The sequence below is a fragment of the Symphalangus syndactylus genome, chromosome 14 (genome assembly GCF_028878055.3).
Source record: "Symphalangus syndactylus isolate Jambi chromosome 14, NHGRI_mSymSyn1-v2.1_pri, whole genome shotgun sequence".
In the NCBI taxonomy this organism is placed as follows: Eukaryota; Metazoa; Chordata; class Mammalia; order Primates; family Hylobatidae; genus Symphalangus; species Symphalangus syndactylus.
Window position 1 is genome coordinate 93,508,641 of NC_072436.2, and position 16,847 is coordinate 93,525,487.

Here is a 16,847-nt window from a genome sequence, read left to right on the forward strand (position 1 = left end):
GCCTCCCACCGTCTGGGAAGTGAGGAGCGCCTCTGCCCGACCACCCATCGTCTGGGAAGTGAGGAGCGCCTCTGCCCGGCCACCTATCATCTGGGAAGAAGTGAGGAGCGTCTCTGCCTGGCCGCCCCGTCTGGGAGGTCTACCACGGAGGCCAGAAGCAATGTGGGGGCTGGAGGTGGTGGCTCACGCCTGTGGTCCCGGCACTCTGGGGGGCGAGGCGGGTTGATCACTTCGGGCTAGGAGTTCGAGACCAGTCTGGCCAACTTGGCGAAACATGAAAAATACAACAGATAAACCAACCAACCAACTCAGTGACAACAAAACAGGTCTACCCTGGAGTCATACTCTTAATTTTTTCTATTTTCCTCCCTTTCTGATCCTTTATCCCATTCTTTTTCTTCCTCTTCCTTCTCCCTCTTCTTTGTCAAATAGAGGATTGAGTTATTATCACTGATCCATATAAAGTCCCTCTCTCATTTATTTTATTTTATTTTATTTTATTTTTTTTTTTTTTTTTTTGAGACAGAGTCTCGCTCTGTCGCCCGGGCTGGAGTGCAGTGGCGCAATCTCGGCTCACTGCAAGCTCCGCCTCCCGGGTTCACGCCATTCTCCTGCCTCAGCCTCCGAGTAGCTGGGACTACAGGCGCCCGCCACCGCGCCCGGCTAATTTTTTTGTATTTTTTAGTAGAGACGGGGTTTCACCGTGGTCTCGATCTCCTGACCTCGTGATCCACCCGCCTCGGCCTCCCAAAGTGCTGGGATTACAAGCGTGAGCCACCGCGCCCGGCCCCTCTCTCATTTATTTTAACTCCCACCCCCCATTTCTATTTCCCGACTTCCCATGTGCAACCTTCCTAATATGTTTGATACGCATCTTTTTGTTTGTATGTATTTTTAGAAAATGTTTATTGTTTTTGTGTGCAAAAAAAATTAATTAAAAAAATGCCTGATGAACCATAAAAAAAAAAAAATAAAATAAAAAGGATATTATTTACTATGTGATGGTAAAGATATATGAGAAAAAAAAATGATCAAACAGTTGATTTAAATGGTGAGAGTGAATTGTTTAGAGAGCCTATCTCCATAATTGTACCCTGATTCCATCCCTAACACTGGTCAATCACCTTCTGTTTCTACCTGGTCCTACTGGAATAAAACAAGAGGTTATGGAATCAGAAAAGCACAGCAGTGGAAGACACTCATTCACAGAATGGAGAAATAGAGGCACAAGGGGGATACATGGCTGCCTACACCACACTAAAAGAATATGAAAACAGCAAAGTATAAAGACTCATTTTCTTTTTTTTTTTTTGAAACGGAGTTTCGCTCTTGCTGTCCAGGCTGGAGCGCAACGGCACAAACTCTGCTCAATGCAACCTCCGTCTCCCGGGTTCAGGCAATTCTCCTGCCTCAGCCTCCCGAATAAGTGGGATTACAGGTACATGCCACCACGCCCCACTAATTTTGTATTTTTAGTACAAATAGGGTTTCTCCATATTGGTCAGGCTGGTCTCGAATGCCCGACCTCAGGTGATCTGCCCGTCTCGGCCTCCCAAAGTGCTGGGATTACAGGCGTGAGCCACCGTGCCCAGCCAGTAAAGACTTATTTTTTGTTGTTGTTGTTGCCCAAGCTGGAGCGCAGTTGTGTGATCTCAGCTCACTGCAACCTCCACCTCCTGGGTTCAAGTGATTCTCCTGCCTCAGCCACCTGAGAAGCTGGGACTACAGGCACGAGCCACCACGTCAGCTAAGTTTTTGTATTTTTAGTAGAGACAGGGTTTCACTGTGTTAGCCAGTATGGTCTTGATCTCCTAACCTCATGATCCGCCTGCCTCGGCCTCCCAAAGTGCTGGGATTACAAGCATGCCCGGCCAAGTCTCATTTTCTTTAATTCTGCTTTGGTGGAAGTAAATGCAGGTGCTCTAAGTTTTATCAGTCTAAAGAGAAGCTTTGACTACACTAGGAATACTTTTTATAACACAGGTACTTTGAGAAAATAAGCACTTAGCTACCTCTTGCACTAGATAAAGGAAAAGGTTTCTATAAAATTGAAATCTATACTTATTTTATATCGTGTCATCATAAAGTTGTACTTCTTTAAGTCTGTCTACAAAGGAACAACAAAGCTTCCCCATAATATCAAAAGGTATGTTTTAATAGTTCTAGGCGATCATGATTAAGTAAAATTTTAAGATGCTTTATGTTAAAAAAAAATTTTTTTAATTACTTTGGACCCCACATTGCCTAAAAATTTTTTTAAAAAGTAAAAAATGCTTTATGTATTAGACATAACAATATAATTACTAAAATTACCGGAGAAACATGGTTAAAGTTTAAAACTATGCTTATTAGAGCAAGGTGATTTTATCTACCAATAATATTGTATTAGTATGTGTCTTTGCTCACTTTACTCTGGTAACTTCACTTTGAATTCAACTGTTAGAGACCACCAAGACCCTCTATCTTAACTCTCTCTCACAGGTGTCCTATGTGAGTTAATTCCAACAATTCTATTATTAGCCTGTACTGTTTTGTTAAAGTTCCTGCATGGCAATGACCCCTGATCAAGGCATGAAAAATATTGATTGAATGGTGTTGTTTTGTATTTGTGGGTCGGGGGATATTTAGGTGGTTTATTATCAGCATTGTTTAATGTGACTGATGAGTTGCACTTGGTCTCAATAAGGCTCTTCCTCTGACTTCCACTGAAGAGGCTAGAGAACAGGAACATGTCCACTTGACAAGAAAAATATTAAAAAGCCCAGTGAAGACTCTATTTTGGGCTCCAAGGTTCCAAGGTGTCCTGTGCACACATCCTGTCTGAGAGAGAAAATGCACCCTACCACAGACTTTACACAACAAAGGACAACTGGAACTTGCACTGGAACTCTCTGGATGACTTGCTATGACAGCCTTTGACTGTGATGCATATCCTTACTATAATCCTGCTACTGGATTGTATCCTTCTCCTGTAATAAACTGTAGATGCATAACCATCGCCATTCTAGGCCCTGTGTGAGTCTTCTTTGGCAATCAAACCCCTTTTCACTGCCTCTGTCAGTGCAATAGGCCATAATCACAAATCAGTAACTCTAACATTCATTTCCAAAAGGCAAAAATTTCTAAGCTGTCTCATGTCTCTTGGCTTCTGCCATGAAGCTAAGAGTCAATACAAACCTGTTATTAGAAGTCTGAACATGGCCGGGCTCTGTGGCTCACACCTGTACTCCCAGCACTTTGGGAGGCCGAGGCAGGCGGATCACCTGAGATTGGGAGTTCCAGACCAACCTGGCCAACATGGTAAAACTGAAAGTACAAAAATTAGCCGGGCATGGTGACACATGCCTGTAATCCCAGCCACTCAGGAAGCTGAGGCAGGAGAATTGCTTGAACCCGGGAGGCAGAGGTTGCAGTGAGCCGAGATTGTGCCACTGCACTCTAGCCTTGGCAACAGAGTGAGACTCTTTCTCAAAAAAAAAAAAGAAAAAGAAAAAAATCTGAATGTGTCCTAACAGTGAGTCACCACCACCAACTTTATGAGGACAGCACATTGCCAAGTATATATTGAATGAGTTGAAGGAAAACAAAAAACAAAATCATTTGTTACCTTCATGTTTTTCCAGAGCCTGTATAACATTAGGCAGTTGATTTATACCCTGATAGAGTCGGTAACAATCTTGTAAGTTTGCTGCTTGTCTTTGAAACTTCTTGGCAAGTCGGTTAAGATCTGGGAATCGACGAAGTAAATCTTCTTGTAAAGTCTGCCTCAATTCTGCATCTTCTACAAAAGCTTCCACTAAATTCAATCTGAAATAAATTAACTTGAATTAATCTAAAATAGTATAAAATTAAAATTTGTCAACTAAGCATGTAAGTCTCAACTAAATGAGCTCAGAATTCCATTTAAGAAGCTTGCATCTGCTGGGCGTGGTGGCTCACACCTGTAATCCCAGCACTTTGAGAGGCCGAGGCAGGCAGATCACCTGAGGTCGGGTGTTCGAGACTAGCCTGACCAACATGGAGAAACCCCGTCTGCACAAAAAATACAAAATTAGCCGGGCATGGTGGCTCATGCCTGTAATCCCAGCTACTCGGGACGCTGAGGCAGGAGAATCGCTTGAACCCAGGAGGCAGAGGTTGTGGTGCACTGAGATCGTGCCGTTGCACTCCAGCCTGGGCAACAAGAGCAAGACTCCGTCTCAAAAGAAAAAAAAGCAGCTTGAATCTAGGCTAGGTGCAGTGGCTCATGCCTATAATCCCAGCACTTTGGGAAGCCGACGTGGGCAGATCTTAAGGTCAGGAGTTTCAGACCAGCCTGGCCAGCATGGTGAAACCCCATGCTAAAAATACAAAAAATATAAAAATACAAAAAATACAAAAAAATTAGCTGGGCATGGTGGCACGCGCCTGTAATCCCGGCTACTCGGGAGGCTGAGGCAGAAGAATTGCCTGAATCCAGGAGGCAGAGGTTGCAGTGAGCCGATAGCGCCACTGTACTCCAGCCTGGGCGACAGAGCGAGACTCCGCCTCAAACAAAAAAAAAAAAAAAGAAAGAAAGAAGCTTGAATCCTGAATCTATTCTGAAACGTTAGCTTTTTTAGAAGGGGGGAAGCTCTGTAAGACTGTGAGGCAAACATTTCCTGATTAGCTAAGAGTCAAATTAATGTTTAATTAAAGCAGTATCATAAGACACTGACATATACCCAATTTTGTTTGACTTTCATCAAACAGACATGCCTTAAATAGGAGAAAGAATTTCATTACTGGGACATTGTTACAGACACTGTTGCACATGTAAATAGTGATGTTTAATGAAACAGAATTACAGTTCAAGAACGTTGCCAAATCCAATACTTAGTGTATCTCTTATACCTTTTTAGAATGCTTTCTAAAATTATCTCTTGGCAGTACAAAGCCAAAAACTGTTAATTAAAAAACTAAAATAATTTTACTGCTTCCCAAAGTCAATAAAATCTCAGCTTGTTTCAAGAACGATAGAATATGTAGTTCATATTGCTTCTGTAAGTTATTGGAAATCAGTGAGTTTTCATTTTTTTCAGTGCAACCACAGCAAGAAATGTCTTTACATCACAATACAGCACATACATACATAGATCTATGATTAAAATAGGTTTCACAAATCAATACTTACTTGATTTGTGATACACTCTATTTTCTTTTTTTTTTTGAAACAGAGTCTTGCTCTGTCACCCAGGCTGGAGTGCAGTGGTGCAATCTCGGCTCACTGCAACCTCCAGCTCCCGGGTTCAAGTGATTCTCGTGCCTCAGCCTCCTGAGTAGCTGGGACTAGAGGCGCATGCCACCACACCCCGCTAATTTTTTGTATTATTAGTAGAGACGGGGTTTCACCATGTTAGAGCCAGGAAGGTCTCGATCTCCTGATCTCGTGACCTGCCAGCCTCGCCTCCCAAAGTGCTGGGATTACAGGCGTGAGCCCACTCTGCTATTTTCTATTGTATTTAATTCTTCAGAAATGCTCTTTGTACTACTGGGTCACACCTTGCAGTTTGAAAAACAATGTTGGAGATGTTACTAAAGTAATACCTGAAAGGTAAATTATAGAAGCTGAAAGGTAAACAAACAATCGAAGGTGGGAAAATGTTCCTACATATTTTACACAGCTCTAAGTACAGTTTTAGAGAAGCTTTTCTGGAGGCCATAGGCATTACAGATGTAAGGTTCGGCATGCTATCAGATGAGCAACCATCTTCCTTATGTTTATAAACGATGTGACAGTAAACTAAACCTCAAATTACACAGGTATAGAAAGGAAACAAATCTGCTTTCTAAATTGAGTAGCTGGGACTACAGGTGCCTGCCACCACACCCGGCTAATTTTTTTGTATTTTTAGTAGAGACGGGGTTTCACCGTGTTAGCCAGGATGGTCTCGATCTCCTGACCTCGGGATCCGCCCGCCTGGGCCTCCCAAAGTGCTGGGATTACAGGCATGAGCCACCGTGCCCAGCCCTAAATTTCGTAACTATTTACTGACAACACCAGCATTTACAATTCCTGTGTTACCAAAATGTTTATCAAGCATGTTACATGAGGAAAAACATGTTATCTCCAGAGTAAACACAAAATGGCCACATATAAAAACACATTTAAAGCATAATTTCTCAATCTTGGCAACACTGCCATTTTAGGCTATGTAATTTTTTGTTGTAAGGGGCTGTTCCATGCTTAACAGCATCCCTGGATTCTACCCACTCACTATACACTCTCTTCCTCAGCATGACAACCAAAAATGTCTCTAGACACTGCTGAATGTCCCCTGGAGGGAAAAACTGTCCCAGGTTGAGACTGCTGGCTTAAAGGAACTTGAATTAAAATTCAGTTTTTAAGAGAAAAGTAACCTAAACCACGTCCAGCTAATGTCTAGGCAGCTAACAACAGATACATGTTTTTTATGGAAAATGCCAAATTAGTGGGAAAACAATTTGCTGCCGTTTATAGCCCCATCAATGGGGCTAAAAACAAACATCAAGATTAATTAGGATGCCTACTGCTCCAGAAAAGATTTTTGTGGCATACAACTCTACATTTTAAAAAAGAAACAATGGATGTAGTCAAATTACACAATCCAATAAAGCAAATTTTTGGGGCTTTCCTAGCTAAGCATTGGGCTTCACCAAGTCTGGTCCAAGGATCACCAGCATCAAAATCACTTGGAGGTAGGTAATACAAAATCCCTGGGAGTGGGGCCCAGCTGTGAAATCCCATGCAATTATTATGCACACAGCTTGATTCTTATGCTCACAGAAATTTGAATCCTAGCAATCACAGAAATTTCTTAGTTATCTTAATAAAGCAGGGAGGCCAGGTGCGGTGGCTCACGCCAGTAATCCCAGCACTTTGAGAGGCCAAGGAGGGCGGATCACGAGGTCAAGAGATCGAGACCATCCTGGTCAACCAACATGGTGAAACCCTATCTTTACTAAAAATACAAAAATTAGCTGGGCGTAGTGGCGCACACCTGTAGTCTCAGCTACTCTGGAGGCTGAGGCAGGAGAATCACTTGCCCTGGGAGGCACAGATTGCAGTGAGTGAGATTGCGCCACTGCACTCCAGCCCGGGCGAAAGAGCGAGGTTCCCTACTTAGCTGGGTGTGGTGGCAGGTGCCTGTAGTCCCAGCTACTCGGGAGGCTGAGGGAGGAGAATGGCGTCAACTCAGGAGGCGGAGCTTGCAGTGAGCCGAGATTGCGCCACTGCACTCCAGCTTGGACGACAGAGTGAGACTCCGTCTCAAAAAATAAATAAAAAATAAATAAATAAATAAAAATAAAGCAGCAAAGGAGGTATAAAGGGGCAAGAAAAGAATGACAAAGTCTACTGCTGGCTGACCTATACCCTCACTTTTCCTTTTCTCTTCTTTCCATAAAACTGCCATATCCTTTGGGCGACTCTGAGGTCAACAGTAAAAAACATCACAGAGAATATATTTCTGATAAAATAATCTTATGGCCAGGCACGGTGGCTCAAGCCTGTAATCCCAGCACTTTGGGAGGCCGAGGCGGGCAGATCACGAGGTCAGGAGATCGAGACCATCCTGGCTGACAGGGTGAAACCCCATCTCTACTAAAAATACAAAAACAAAATTAGCCCGGTGTGGTGGCAGGTGCCTGTCGTCCCAGTTACTCGGGAGGCTGAGGCAGGAGAATGGTGTCAACCTGGGAGGCGAAGCTTAGAGTGAGCCAAGATCACACCCCTGCACTGCAGCCTGGGCAACAGAGTGAGGCTCCGTCTCAAAAAAGTTTAAAGCTGGGTGCGGTGGCTCATGCCTATAATCCCAGCACTTTGGGAGGCCGAGGCGGGCGGATCACAAAGTCAGGAGATAGAGACCATCCTGGCTAACATGGTGAAACCCCGTCTCTACTAAAAATACAAAAAAAAAAAAAAAAAAAAAATTAGCCGGGCGTGGTGGCGGGCGCCTGCAGTCCCAGCTACTTGGGAGGCTGAGGCAGGAGAATGGCGTGAACCTGGGAGGCGGACCTTGCAGTGAGCCAAGATCACGCCATTGCACTCCAGCCTGGGCAACTGAGCAAGACTCCGTCTCAAAAAAAAAAAAATAATAATAATCTTATGCTTCTTCCCCGTTCCCAGTATTCTATCACTGTTTCCTCTCAAACTGACCAGAAAATAAATCATAAGTAATCAACAGAGTTGAAGAGCCCACAAGCACACATATCCTTTCCTCTCCTTGGTGGAAGAGGTGGCTGTGCATCCCTACCTGTGAACTGAAAGGAGTCTGTGCAGTGTCAGCCAATTTTGTACCTCTGAAAAACTGATTTTCTATTGAATTTTATACTATATGATGTCTTACCTATTCAAGAGAAAGTATCAGAAATAAAAAATTTATAAATAGATACATAGTGAAATGAAAAAAAAACTGTAAATACTGCTGGGAAGGAATACAAATTGTATTCCTAATACGATCCCATATTGTTTTTAAGTGTTATCTACGTTTTTAAAAATGTATATATCTGTATACATAAAGGAAAAAAACCCTGGAAGGGTAAGAACACAAACTAAACTGTTAACACTGATTACCACCATAGATTAGGACTGGAGGTAAAGTAGAAGTAGGGGTGTTTACCTTCTTAATTTATTTTTTAAAAACATAACGTGACCCTGCAGTGCTTTTCAAATAAAAAGTTAAATTATTTTAAAAAAACACAAATTATGAGATATAGCAATGATAAAACATAAATGAAAAGCCATAAATGCACACTTTTGTTGTACTTTTACAAATTGTGTGCCAACAAATTTTAAAACAGCTTTCTCTCAAGCAGCAACAGTAACGCTTCCTATTTGCTCTTCATATCCCTTTCACATCTTACAAAGGATAAACCAAGAATAAAGCAAACTTGGTAAGAGAGAACCAATGGGGTTTTGTTGTAAAGAACAAACAAGGTGGATAGATGGACTACTGCTAAGTGCTGTAGAGTAAGAACAGAACACTCAAAAATCAAAACATCTCTTTCCTGTTTTCTTTTTCTTTTTGAGACGAAGTTGTGCTCTTGTTGCCCAGGCTGGAGTGCAATGGCTCTGGTCTTGACTCCTGACTTCGGGTGATCTGCTGGCCTCAGCCTCCCAAAGTGCTGGGATTACAGGCGTGAGCCACCGCGCCCAGCAAAACATCTCTTTCCTTTTTGTCTTATTTCTCCAAAGCCCATGAAGAGAGCTGACACCTCTAGTTCGTCCTTACTGGTTTTAAAAGATACTTAAACTGGCTGGGCACGGTGGCTCTCGCCTGTAATCCCAGCACTTTGGAAGGACGAGGCAGGCGGATCGCATGGTCAGGAGTTTGACACCAGCCTGACCAACATGGTGAAACACCGTCTCTACTAAAAATACAAAACTTAGGCCAGGCACCGTGGCTCACACCTGTAATCCTAGCACTTTGGGAGGCCAAGCGGGTGGATTACCTGAGGTCAGGAGTTCGAGACCAGCCTGGCCAACATGGCGAAACCCTGTCTCTACTAAAAATACAAAAATTAGCCAGACGTGGTGGCACACGCCTGTAATCCCAGCTACTCAGGAGGCTGAGGAAGGAGAATCGCTTAATCGCTTGAAACCGGGAGGTGGAGATTGCAGTGAGTTGAGATCACACCACTGCACTCCAGCCTGCAAGATGGGAGCAAGATTCCATCTCAAAAAAAAAAAAAAAAAAAAACTAGTGGGGAATGGTAGCCCACACCTGTAATCCCAGCTACTCGGGAGGCTGAAGCAGGAGAATTGCTTGAATGAACCCGGGAGGTGGAGGATGCAGTGAGCCAAGATTGCGCCACTACACTTGACAGAGCAAGACTCTGTCTCAAAAAAAAAAAAAAAAAAAAAAAAAAAGATACTCAAACCACTTCCAAATGATCGGAATGCCTTATCTAGATCAAATCTTAATTAATTTTTCCATATCAACGGACATATTCTCTCCAAACTGGATTTCACATACGGCATATCAAACATAATTTTCAGAAAATTCAGAAACAACCATCAGGCTTCTTTCCTTCCTAAGCCCCCCAATTTAAACCCAAATAACAATTGCAATATTCAAAAGAATAAAATGTCAACCTTTCATTAATTTCCCAAAAATTAACTTTAATAAAAATGAAATTTAAGTTATTTCACAATTTTCACCTATAAAGTAGCATTAAGGACTGGGTGCAGTGACTCACACCTGTAATCCCAGCACTTTGGGAGGCCAAGGCAGGCGGATCACCTGAGGTCAGGAGTTCAAGACCAACCTGGCCAACATGGCAAAACCCCATCTCTACTAAAAATACAAAAATTAGCTGGGCATGGTGGCGGGTGCCTGTAATCCTAGCTACTTGGGAGGCTGAGGCTGGACAATCATTTGAACCTGGGAGGCAGAGGCTGCAGTGGGCCAAAATGGCGCCATCGCACTCCAGCCTAGCTGACAAGAGCAAAACTCCATCTCAAAAAAGAAAAAGGGAGGGATGATGTAACATTAAGAAAGAAGTAATGGACCAGGCGCAGTGGCTCACGCCTGTAATCCCAACACTTTGCGAGGCCAAGGCAGGCGGATCACGAGGTCAGGAGATTGAGACCATACTGGCTAACATGGTGAAACCCCATCTCTATTAAAAAATACAGAAAATTAGCTGGGCATGGTGGTAGGCACCTGTAGTCCCAGCTACTTGGGAGGCTGAAGCAGGAGAATGGAGTGAACCCGGGAGGCGGAGCTTGCAGTGAGCGGAGACTGCACCACTGCACTCCAGCCTGGGTGACAGAGCGAGATTCCGTCTCAAAAAAAAAAAGAAAGAAGTAAAATGGCAAAGAAACGACAAACTTCCAAAAAACAAAGCACAAAGCAACATACACACAGCCCAGCTCCCTCAGCCTTTGGTCCAGATATCATTAAGGGCCTAATAAATTGCTAGTTTCACAAGTCTATTCAACATATGATTTCAGTAATAATTACAGTTTCAGTTTATGTTTCTGGCTAAAAGAAGCTTAAAGAAAAAAACAACTACTCTGCTGTTTCCGTGACAATGCTAATTTAAAAATCACAATTTTAGAAGTACCAGTTATTGTTGGCATAACATAGTATACCTATCAATCCTATTCAATAAAATGACTCAGCTGTATGCAATTCTGAGAGTCAACATGCGAATTAATATTGTATTAAATTGCATACAGCTGAGTCATGTTGGGGATCAGTTAACCCCTAAAATTCTGACAGAATTAATCAAATTCTTGGGTTTTTTTTTTTTTTTTTTTTTTTTTGAGACAGAGTCTCACTCTGTCGCCCAGGCTGGAGTGCAGTGGCGCAACCTCAGCTCACTGCAACCTCTGCCTCCCAGGTTCAAGCAATTCTCCTGCCTCAGCCTCCCAAGTAACTGGGACCACAGGTGCACGCCACCACATGCAGCTAATTTTTTATATTTTACTAGGACAGGGTTTCACCATGTTGCCCAGGCTGGTCTCGAACTCCTGAGCTCACACCTATAATCCCAGCACTTTGGGAGGCTGGGGCAGGCCAAGGCAATCCGGCCGCCTTGGCCTCCCAAAGTGCTGCGGTTACAGCCACTGTGCCTGGCCAAATTCTAGGTATTTTAAAATCAACTTTCTGTCCCCTCTTTAACCCTACCATTTCTAGGCTTTCATTTTAAGAGCTGACTAGAATTAGCTGGGCATGGTGGCTCACGCCTGTAATCCCAGCGCTTTGGGAGGCTGAGGCAGGTGGATGGCTTGAGCTCAGGAGTTCAGGAACAGCCTAGAAAACATGACAAAATCCTGTCTCTACCAAAAATACAAAAACTAGCTAGTCTTATAACTCAGTCTCTAGATAGATACATAGATAGACAGATAGATAGGTAGGTAGGTAGGTTTTTTTCAAAAGTGCTGACTGGAATTGCCTGACAGCGTATTTAAAAGGCTGACAGCAAATATGGTTCCTAAAGAACTGTAATTACAAGTTTATAATTCTTTTTTTCATCTGTCCTACATATGGATTAATGAAGTCAAAACCACCCATTTGATACATTAAATAGCAAATACTGTGCTAGGCCTAAAGATTTTCAAAAAGGGTAAGTCCCAAGAGTCCTTATGTTTATACATGCACTTGGAGTGTTGCTCTTTATCCTTTTAAGCTTTTTCTTTTGTCCATTTATAGATTCATCTGAAGCTTTGGTAATTTTTCCTTTTTAATGTCAGAATTCTGTAAGGAACATTGAACATATGTTAGCATATAAAATAGTTTATTCTTGTGAAAATGCTGACAAAATAATTTGTGTATTGAATTTGGCATTTTTATTGCCTTCTTGTTTAATATTATTTCTTTTTATATAAAATAAGATTAACATAGCAATCTTTTTTTTTTTTTTTTCTTTTTGAGATGGAGTTTTGCTTGTTGCCTAGGCTGGAGTGCAATGGTGAGATCTTGGCTCACCGCAACCTCCACCTCCCTGATTCAAGCGATTCTCCTGCCTCAGCCTCCTGAGTAGCTGGGATTACAGGCATATGCCACCACACCCAGCTAATTTTGTATTTTTACTAGAGACAGGGTTTCTCCATGTTGGTCAGGCTGGTCCTGAACTCCTGACCTCAGGTGATCTGCCCGCCTTGGCCTCCCAAAGTGCTGGGATTACAGGCATGAGCCACCGTGCCCAGCCAGAGACATATTTCTAATTAAGATTGCTACATGAGGGCTGGGTGCGGTGGCTTTCGCCTGTAATCCTAGCACTTTGGAGGGCCGAGGCAGGCGGATTGCGAGGTCAGGAGTTAAGAGACCAGCCTGGCCAACACGGCAAAACCCTGTCTCTACTGAAAACCCAAAAATTGGCCAGGCGTGGTGTGCTAACCTGTAATCCCAGGTACTCAGCAGGCTGAGGCAGGAGAATCGCTTGAACCTGGGAGGCAGAGGTTGCACTGAGTGGAGATTGAGCCATTGCACTCCAGACCGGGCGACAGAGTGAGACTCCGCTCAAAAAAAAAAAAAAAAAAAAAAAAAGAAATAAATATGTCTCCAAGTAGAGTATGGAAAGGTTGGCTTTGAAAAGAAATAAGTGTTATTTCTTCTTCTGAGAAAGAGCCAGAGAGTAAAAGAGTGGAAGTACAGATAAATTTTGAGGTTTTAAGTGTTAAGGAAGAAATCATCTGCTTAGAGGTAGGAGACAGCTGAAGGCTTAAGGGAAAGTAAAAAATCGGGCGTTCGTCACTATAATGAGTCAGACAATAAAAGTAACATCCAGTTATCACTGAAAGCTAGAAAGCATGAAAGCCCAATGGGACCTATCAGCATTGTGTGACCTTCTCCAGCAAATTTTTTTCTTTTTTGAAGACTGGGGATAGGGAAGGTTCCCACTATTTTCCCAGTGTGGACTTGAACTTTTGATCCTTTAAAGTTTCTGCCTCAGCTTCCCAAGTAGCTGGGACTTCAGGCACAAGCCACCATGCCTTATTATAAATAATTTCGGCCGGGCACAGTGGCTTACGCCTATAATTCCAGTACTTTGGGAGGCCAAGGCGAGTGGATCATCTGAGGTCAGGAGTTCGAGACCAGCCTGGCCAACATAGTGAAACCCTGTCTCTATTAAGAATATAAAAATTAGGCTGGGGGTGGTGGCTCACGCTTCTAATCCCAGCACTTTGGGAGGCCGAGGTGGGCGGATCACGAGGTCAGGAGATTGAGACCACGGTGAAACCCCATCTCTACTAAAAATACAAAAAATTAGCCGGGCGTGGTGGCGGGCGCCTGTAGTCCCAGCTACTTGGAGAGGCTGAGGCAGGAGAATGGCATGAACCCAGGAGGCGGAGCTTGCAGTGAGCCGAGATTGCGCCACTGCACTCCAGCCTGGGTGACAGAGCGAGACTCCGTCTCAAAAAAAAGAATATAAAAATTAGCCAGGTGTGGTGGTGCACGCCTGTAGTCCCAGCTATTTGGGAGGCTGAGACAGGAGAATCCCTTGAACCCAGGAGGTGGAGGTTGCAGTGAGCTGAGATCATGCCACTGCACTCCAGCCTGGGCAACAGAGCAAGACTCCATCTCAAAAAATAATGATAATAATAATTTCTAATTCGATTGTTTAAATAAAGTACAAAAAGGAACAAATCCCTAGAAACTCATTTCTAGATGGCAATAACATATTCTCATAGTTGCAAGTAGGTTTTAGTGAATGGAAAAATGAACAGTACAGATCATCTTTCTGTACGTACATCTGCAAGTACAGGTGCAGTGGCTCATGCCTGTAATCCTAGCACTTTGGGAGGCAGAGGAAGGTGTATTACTTGAGCTTGAACATGACAAAATCTCATTTCTTTTAAAAGAAAAAAAAAAGAACCAAAAAAACTTGGTTTTATACGTAACCTGGAAGGAAGATCAACCCGAAATGCTTAGTAAGGGAGATAATAGATTTCTCCTGAGAACTCCCAAGAAGGCTTAAACTAGGAAGCATGAGGTACCACAGCTGACAGAGTTGAGAAAGAGGAATAATTACAAGAAACAGGCTGGGCATGGGGGCTCACACCTGTAATGCCAGCACTTTAGGAAGCTGAGGTGGGTGGGGATTGCTTGAGACCAGCCTGGCCAGGCTCAGTGGCTCACGCCTGTAATCCCAGCACTGTGGGAGGCCGAGGCAAGTGGATCATCTGAGGCCGGGAGTTCGAGAGCAGCCTGACCCACATGGAGAAACCCCATCTCTACTAAAAATACAAAATTAGCCGGGCATGGTGGCGCATGCCTGTAATCCCAGCTACTCAGGAAGGCTGAGGCAGGAGAATCGCTTGAACCCAGGAGGCAGAGGTTGTGGTGAGCCAAAATCACACCACTGCACTCCAGCCTGGGCATCAAGAGCGAAACTTGGTCTCAAAAAAAAAAAAAAAAAAATAGAGAGAGACCTGCCTGGGCAACATAGTGAGACCTCGTCTCTACAAAAATGAAGAAAGAAGAAACAAACAAATCCTGTATAAGGACTGTATCTTTTTCTTCCTAGTCTGTGGTATTTCAACGTTTGGCCTTGAAAGCCACAGGCCCTCCCCACTTGCTGCTAAAAATTATTGTCACCAAGAAAAAAATATTCCTTCTTACCCTACAGGTGGGGTAATAAGCAGATAATATTTTGACTCATAAAGCCATCCTCACAGATGTTACTTCTAATGAACAAGTCTTGTAAAACCATTAGATTTTAGAAATTATTGCTATGTCCCGTGAAAGCAACCTTCCCTTATCCACTTCTTCAAAAACCTACTTTTGATAGATAGCTTGCTTTCTAAAAAGTATTACTCTGGTAATTATATTAAGTGACATTTCAGGTTTCTAAAGGATCTAAACACATGTATCCTCCAGTTCTTAAACCAGAAGGGGATCACTGACACTTCCTCTATTCCCATAAACTGGAAATTAAAAATATAACCAATGACCTATAGCTTGAGTGTTAAATTATCAATCACTTCCTTTAAAAAAAAATTAAAGAGGAGAGAGAATAGACACACTTGTTTTGCTTGTGTAGGCCCAGACTCTGCTTGGAAGGATGTTCAAGAAACTAACACTGTTGCTCCCAGGGCAGGTGGTGGCAAAATACAATAGGAAATGTGACCCTGGAGCCATGCAAGACAGAGTCTCTTTATGGAGCTGACAGAGAAGGGGGGGTGACTTATCACTGTATATCCACCTGTCCTTTTTGAATTTTGACACGTATAAATATAACTACTTATTCACAAATAAAAATTAAAAATTGTAAATTGCCTTAATTACTTGCAAATTACCCAGTCCTTCCGATCTCTTCTTTTTTTATTGGTACCTCATAATTGTACACATTTGAGGGTTTGTAATATTTTAATACATGCATACAATGTATAATACTCAAATCAGGGTAACTGAGATATCCATCATCTCAAACATTTATCTTTGTTTGGGGACCCAATCATTCCAATATTGTTTTTGTTGTTGTTGATTTTGGGTGTCTTTTTTTGTTTGTTTTTTTGATACGAAATCTCGTTTGTCACCCAGGCTAGGGTGCAGTGGCACAATCTCAGCTCACTGCAACCTTTGCCTCCCAACTCAAGCGATTCTCATGCCTCAGCCTCAAGAGTAGCTGGGATTACAGACACACACCACCATGCCCATCTAATTTTGTATTTTTAGTAGAGATGGGGTTTCACCATGTTGGCCAGGCTGGTCTCGAACTCTTGACCTCAAGTAATCCGCCCGCCTCAGCCTCCCAAAGTGTTGGGATTACAGGGGTGAGCCACCACATCTAGCCTGTTGATTTTTGTTTGAGACAGCGACTCACTATGTCACCCAGGCTGGAGTGCAGAGACATGAATATGGCTCACTGCAGCCTCAACCTCCTGGGCTCAAACAATCCTCCAGCCTTAGCCTCCCGTGTAGCTGGGACCACAGGCACATGCCACCATGCCCAGCTAAAGTTTTAAAAAATATTTTTGGTAGAAATGGGGTGTCATTTTGTTGCCCAGACTGGTCTCAAACTCCTGGGCTCAAGCAATTATCCTGCCTCAACCTCCCAAAGTGCTGGATTATATGTGTGAGCCACCGTGCCCAGCCTCAATTTCTTTTTTGTTTGTTTTTTTTTTTTTGAGACAGGGTTTCACTCCATTGCCCAGGCTGGAGTTCAGTGGCACAATCATAGCACACTGCAGCCTCAAACTTCTGGGCCCGGGTGATATTCCCACCTCAGCCTCCCGAGTAGCTCGGGCTACAGGTACATGTCACCACACTGAGCTAATTTTTTTTCTTTCTTTTGTAGAGATGGTGTCTCACTGAGTTGCCCAGGCTGGTCTTGAACTCCGGGGCACAAACAATCCTCCCACTACGGCCTCCCAAAGTGCTGGAATTATAGGCATG

The 16,847-nt window shown here is 43.2% G+C and overlaps 1 protein-coding gene across 14 annotated transcripts in view; it reads right to left on the reverse strand.

Annotated features, from left to right (window-relative positions):
* MSH2 (mutS homolog 2) overlaps nucleotides 1-16,847 on the reverse strand; it is a 136,042-nt gene that overhangs the window by 105,115 nt on the left and 14,080 nt on the right. For 13 of the 14 annotated variants that reach the window (XM_055240848.2, XM_063618050.1, XM_055240846.2 and 10 more), the window contains one exon: nucleotides 3,608-3,807. In XM_055240848.2, coding sequence (XP_055096823.2) covers nucleotides 3,608-3,807 — 200 coding nt within the window. Of the gene's footprint in view, nucleotides 1-3,607; nucleotides 3,822-16,847 lie in introns of all 14 variants that reach the window. The other variant, XM_063618054.1, reaches the window with a different exon arrangement.